The sequence below is a fragment of the Mustela lutreola genome, chromosome 6 (assembly GCF_030435805.1).
Source record: "Mustela lutreola isolate mMusLut2 chromosome 6, mMusLut2.pri, whole genome shotgun sequence".
NCBI classification, from domain to species: domain Eukaryota; kingdom Metazoa; phylum Chordata; class Mammalia; order Carnivora; family Mustelidae; genus Mustela; species Mustela lutreola.
In genome coordinates, this window is record NC_081295.1 from 68,809,627 (window position 1) to 68,815,940 (window position 6,314).

Consider the following 6,314-nt stretch of genomic DNA (forward strand, 5'->3'; position numbering starts at 1 on the left):
ATTGTCTTTCTTAATTAATAATTATTTATTGTAGGGGCGCCTGAGTGGCTCAGTGTGTTAAGTGGGTGGCTCAATGGGTTAAGCCGCTGCCTTTGGCTCAGGTCAGCATCTCAATAATCCTGGGGTTGAGCCCTGCATTGGACTCTACGCTCAGCGGGGAGCCTGCTTCCCCCCCACCCCCACCTGCCTCTCTGCTTACTTGTGATTTTTGTCTGTCAAATAAATAAATAAGATCTTTAAAAAAAAATCACTGCATGGTGTGTGTGTGTTAAAGAATAAATTATTTATCCCCTCATCAATGGTAGCGAAACAGACTATTTAAGGGAGGCTACTATAGCATGGTTTGTATTGTAGGGGAGATTGGACTCAAATCTGACTCCCACACACTCCAGTGGGGATCTATTCACAAAGAATAGGGTGTGGGACAGTGGGTGGAAAATTACTAAGAGGAAACACCAGGGTTAAAGGAACTTTTTGACTGACTTATCAGAATTTTTGCTGAAGGCGGGCCAGAATGATCAGAGGTTGAAGCTGGTTAGATACCAAGGGTGGGAGATTTTTGCGGAACTGACTGAGCGATTCTTGCTCAAACTGGATTTTACAAAGGTGGAGAGGGAAGCCCAGGATCTGGTCTAGCTAAATACAGGGATTAAAGGAGATTGATTAAAATTTGGTCAAAGGAGAGAGCCTTAGTTATATGTCCTCCCCCACCTCTGTATGCTTATCATGGAAACAGCATCAGGGGTTTCCCAAGGAGGGAGGGATCACTACAGGAATGCCAGCTTTTTAGTATGTGGGACAATGGCATGTGGTTATTAGACGAGGACTGTCTATAGATATAAATCTATCTGAGTAGAAATGGAATCATCTATTTGTATGGATTTAGCTAGTTGGCTGCATGAAACACATAGCTATTAGGCTATGGGCAAACTGTCTCTATTTATTGATATAGACATTAATTACACAGTGAAGGACATACACGGTCATCTGTAAATAGGCCTCCCCTCCCATCCATGCTAACTTGAGTTCTTGCTGCAGATTTCACAGCTTTCCAGTCTACTCTGCAGTTAATCTGAAGTTAATGACTGTCCTCTCAAATATCTCCCATGGTTTCTATACTAGATTCCCTCTGTTTTCCCTAGAAGGGAGCACAGATTAGGATTAGAATTAAGGGAATCCCCTTGCCCTCGGGTGTCCAGGGGCATTTTACCAATGAGAAGTACTTGCAGGATGTAAGGAAGTTGAAATGAAGGTATTTAACCCAGACAACCTCTCTGCCACATTGCCCTGGGGTTGGTAAACTTCCTTCAGGAAAGGTCAGGTGGAATCCCTCTCTCAAATTCCCATAACCAGTGCCCTTGCCCAGGCACTTTGGACCCTGCAGGGTGGTGACACTGTGTTATTGCTGTCCCTGGGTGCTAGGCTGTTTCTTGCTGGTTTTCTTAATGCTGCCCATGTCTTTGTATATAAGCCCTTTATTAAACTCTCCTCAGTCACCCAGGCTGACCATACCATCTGTTTCCTGCTAGACACGTGGTGAATGTAGCTTTTCATTGTTCTGAGATAAGGTTTTTAAAATTCTCACCAAAGGCATCAAGTCTGTCGACGTCCAACTTGGCCTTTCTTTATATTGTCACATTTAGTCATTCTCCTGGGGTTCCCACTTCTCTGAAGGTATCACTGGCCCCCAGTAACCCATTTCTCTGTTTGCCCTACCTGGGGGCATCTCACCCTCCCCTTCCACTTGGTTTGTCCTTGGGGAGAGGTATAACTGGAAAGGGGCAAGAAGGAATCATCTGCATCCTGGAAGTAGTCTATGTCTCTTCTGGGTTACGGCTGTACAGATGTATATGTATTTAAAATCTCATAAGCTATATGCTTGTTATTTGTGTACTTACTGGGTGTGTGTTGTACCACAATAAAAGATTTATTAAGAATTTTAAACAAAAAAATAATTAACAACATATTTTAAGTGGGAATCACAAAGCTATGGTGATAAATGCCTTAGTTGGCTAATCACTTAAAATACTACAAATACTGAAAATGACCAATATACAAAGATTCCCTTTAAACTGAACATAAACTATGTTAATACTATGGATTTGAATGACTGCATTTCTCTAATTCAGAGCCTTCATGAGCCTGAGTTATAAGGGTTTTTAAATTCTGCTACAGCTAGTTAAATTTTAATTAGTATGTTTGGATAGCATAAAGAAAAATAAGATAAAGAAACTTATTTAAGAATATTTTTAATTTTTGTAAAGGAGTGCGTGCATATGAAGAAAAGCAAAAGGAATCAAGGTCTATAGACTATAAAATAAATTTCCCTCTAGTCTTCGTTCTTTTCTCCTATAAACGTCTGTTTTTGAGGCAACCACTTTCCTACATGTCTTTCTAGACACAAACAATCATATAAACACATTCTGCTCTCTTACACTTTAAAAAAGATAGAAAAATGCTTATTAATGTTCTGCCTCTTGGTTATTTCACTTAATACACCTCTTAGGGGTTCATTCTATATCAGGAAAAGGTTTTGCATAATTTTTCCAAAAGTCTGTAAAATACCCATTATTTGGAAATATCATAACTTAAATATCCATGCAGGCACGTGTACATTCATTGCCATATATCAGGAAATACTTCAGTTGTTTGCTTTTTTTTACATGTTTTTTTTTAATTTTTTATTTTTTATAAACATATATTTTTATCCCCAGGGGTACAGGTCTGTGAATCACCAGGTTTACACACTTCACAGCACTCACCAAAGCACATACCCTCCCCAATGTCCAGAAAGAGATGGCATGATATTTTCAGAGCACTAAATGAGAAAAACATGCAGCCAAGAATACTATATCCAGCTTTTTGATATTCATTTTACTGCATCGCATTGATTCCGTTGTATCCCTTCACTTCTCCTCCTGTGATTGAGTACAGAGCATAGTGACCCCTGCCTACCCGGAGACCTACAGAACAGAACACAGTGATAAACTGGAATTAAACCCCGTCCTCTAGAAATTTGAACCCTAGTGGGGAAAAGGAAACATAAGAAGAGATGAACCAGATATTTTGCAAAGCTTTTCAAGTATAATATACCTAACCTGAAACTATTTTTCGTTTAATTTAGATCTATTAGTTCTTTGGTGAATAAAGAAAATCCTATTGAAAAATCAAATGTGCAGTTTCAAGTACCTATTAATCTGGTTTGTTTCTCCTTCCTTCCTTCTCTCCTTTCGTCCTTTCTTTTTTACTTATTGTTCGATCTTCATTTTATTCTATATCACTATCTTCTTATTTCTTTGACTTTATTCTTATTTATGCTTTATCCTATACTATTTCACTCAATTTGGAGATGAGCGGCTGAGAGGGGTTCACTGGTAAATGAATGCCAAGGACAGAAAAGATCTTCCTAAGATGCCATTGTTTTTCCTTTGGCAAGTTAAGTTCTCTCCATAAAAACCAAGTCCTGGTGTTCCAGTCGTCTTCTTGGCCCCCGCGGAGCCCCGGGAGAGCTTTGATGATGGGTCAGACAGCTCAGAACCTGACTGCAGCAGCCAAGTCTCTCTCTGTGCTATCATCTCAGAAGCTCCCTGAGGAGTTATTTTCATACATTTGAGCAGCTTGAGCCAGGACAAACAAAGCCATTTACGGGTCCTAAGTCCTCCAGTATCTCTTAAAACAGTTTCATAATGAATTTCTTTCAGTTAAAATAATAATTTCCCTTTTTCTTTTTCTTACTTGATGTTGCATCTTCCTGATGCAACAAAAATTCATAAAAACATACTATGATGTTATTAGTGCTCTGTCTAGGAAGAAGTTTGGAAGGAAAAGTTTTGTAAACCCAGATGAGCATAAAAAGAAAACACAACATCTTCTAACCAACCCCATTCACTGAGGCTTTTCATTGTATAGAGAAAAATCCTCAGAGGGCAAAATAAAGTTGGTTTTTACTAGTTAGCTTATACTTTGATTTTAAATAATTTGATTCTATTTTTTTTTATAAATACTGAATCTCTGATGTTGTCTAAAGCATTGAGTAGTGAGATATAACAGGTTTGTTATATGCGCCATAGTGTTAAAATGTCAAGTAATACACAATAGAAAAAATTGCTGAACTATAGTAGCAAATACGGTAAATTATTTTCAAAGGTACTTATATTCTCATTTAATGTATTCTTCTCAGGCCAAAGTGCATTTCTCCAACCTGGCTTTAGATCTCAGTAATGCTTGTCATTGGTCATCGGAGTCATACATCCAGTCTTGTCCCTGGAGAAACAAAAATCAAACCTCAGTCCTACTCTGAGTAAGTCAGTCTCATCATTCTCCATTTTCAGGGCAACAGCATCAATTATGTAAGTGACAGTTTAAATAATGAGCACGCTTGTGTGTCAAATTTGTTACCAATAGAAGCCTTGCAATCTGTGGACAGGAGACCGCAACTTAAATTTGAATTCATGGATGCAGTTGCTATATGAAAGGAGATAACCCATGAGATTTACAGAATCTTTCACTTCAGTATTTCCTCCTCCTTTTTTCTGAGATTACTCAAGCGTATAATTTTGTAGGCTTTAGCACATTTTCGGTTTACCATAAATTGCTCTAAATGCAAAAAAACATATTCACGTTGGCAAGAGAAATGTTTCTTAAATTGAATAGGACATAACAAGCAACAGGATCCAAAGCATATGCAAATACCCACAAGAGAAATTAAGGAACGAAAAAAAGCACAATCTTTAGACTCTAATCATTGTTTGAGCTAAACACTGAATAATAGTTCCACAGGTCCTGGTTATTCTTGAAGGGATTCTCGATCTGTCCCTAGATTTAGAATCCCAGTAAGGGCTGCATAGTAGTGGAACCAGAGCATGGACATTTACTTAGGTTGCTTAGGTGGTTATAATTGGGTTACTTAGATGTTGGGTGACAATATTAATTTCGTTGTCTTTAGTTCCTTCCTAGTTAAGAGACAGTCTTTAGACTACTAGTAGGGGCATCTCCAGAGAGCCAGTGAGAAATGCAGACTCTCAACCTCCATCCCAGAGTCAGAATCTATGTTTTAAAACGATCCCTAGGTGATTCCTGTGTACATTAAAATTTAGGAAGCAATGCTCCTGGTAGATAGGGAGTTCAGCTTGGGATTAGAATGGCAGCTAGTTGGGCCTTTCAGAAAATTGGTCCACCAACAATTTTCATTATTTTTCCTCTTTCTTTTATAGAAAGGAGAGAAACATAGTGTTTTGGAGAAGACTAATAGTACCCACAGGACAAAGACAATGAATTCACCTGATCTTTGGAACCCTCCAGAAGGACAATTTTGCTTTGCTTTGGTCAACAACTCTTGCCCTAGAAATGTGAGGTCTGTGTTGAGTGTGTGTACCATGTACATTGTCATGATTGGTGCTATAGTGATGACCATGATGGGCAACCTGGTTGTGATCATTTCCATCGCCCACTTCAAGCAGCTCCAGTCCCCAACCAACTTCCTGATCCTCTCCATGGCCACCACGGACTTTTTGTTGAGCTGTGTGGTCATGCCTTTCAGTATGGTCAGGTCCATCGAGTCCTGCTGGTATTTTGGAGACCTCTTTTGCAAAGTCCACAGCTGCTGTGACATCATGCTCTGTACCACGTCTATTTTTCACCTCTGCTTCATCTCTGTGGACCGCTACTATGCTGTCTGTGATCCTTTGCATTATGTCACCAAAATCACCATCTCTGTAATAGAGGTCTTCCTGTTCATCAGTTGGTCCATCCCCATCTTTTTTGCCTTTGGCCTGGTATTCTCAGAGTTCAACATAATTGGTGCAGAAGACTTTGTTGCAGCCATTGACTGTACAGGTTTGTGTGTATTGATATTTAACAAGCTCTGGGGGGTGCTGGCCTCCTTTATAGCCTTTTTTCTCCCTGGGACTGTAATGGTGGGGGTTTACGTACACATTTTCACAGTAGCTAGGAAGCATGCTAGGCAACTTGGCATGGGTCCTACCAGGAAACAGGCATGGTCAGAAAGCAAAATGAAAGTATCATCCAAAAAAGAAAGCAAGGCCACCAAGACTTTAAGCATAGTCATGGGAGTGTTTGTGCTGTGCTGGCTGCCCTTTTTTGTCTTGACGATTATAGACCCTTTCATTAATTTTACAACTCCTGAAGATTTATACAATGCCTTTCTCTGGCTGGGTTATTTCAATTCCACTTTCAATCCCATTATATACGGTATGTTTTATCCCTGGTTTCGCAAGGCTTTGAGGATGATTGTCACGGGAACCATCTTTCAGCCTGACTCTTCCTCCCTAAACCTATTTCCTGCAGATGCTTAG

At 39.5% G+C, this 6,314-nt stretch overlaps 1 protein-coding gene across 1 annotated transcript; it reads left to right on the forward strand.

The window, feature by feature from the left end:
- The first annotated feature begins 5,270 nt into the window (after positions 1-5,270).
- Positions 5,271-6,314, forward strand: LOC131833162 (trace amine-associated receptor 4). The gene has a single exon (XM_059176344.1). It carries the CDS (start codon positions 5,271-5,273, stop codon positions 6,312-6,314), a length of 1,044 nt encoding a protein of 347 aa, XP_059032327.1.

What these genes read in the sequence shown, in the direction of transcription:
- LOC131833162 (XM_059176344.1), top strand. Translation starts at nt 5,271, where the DNA reads ATGAATTCACCTGATCTTTGGAACCCTCCAGAAGGACAATTTTGCTTT.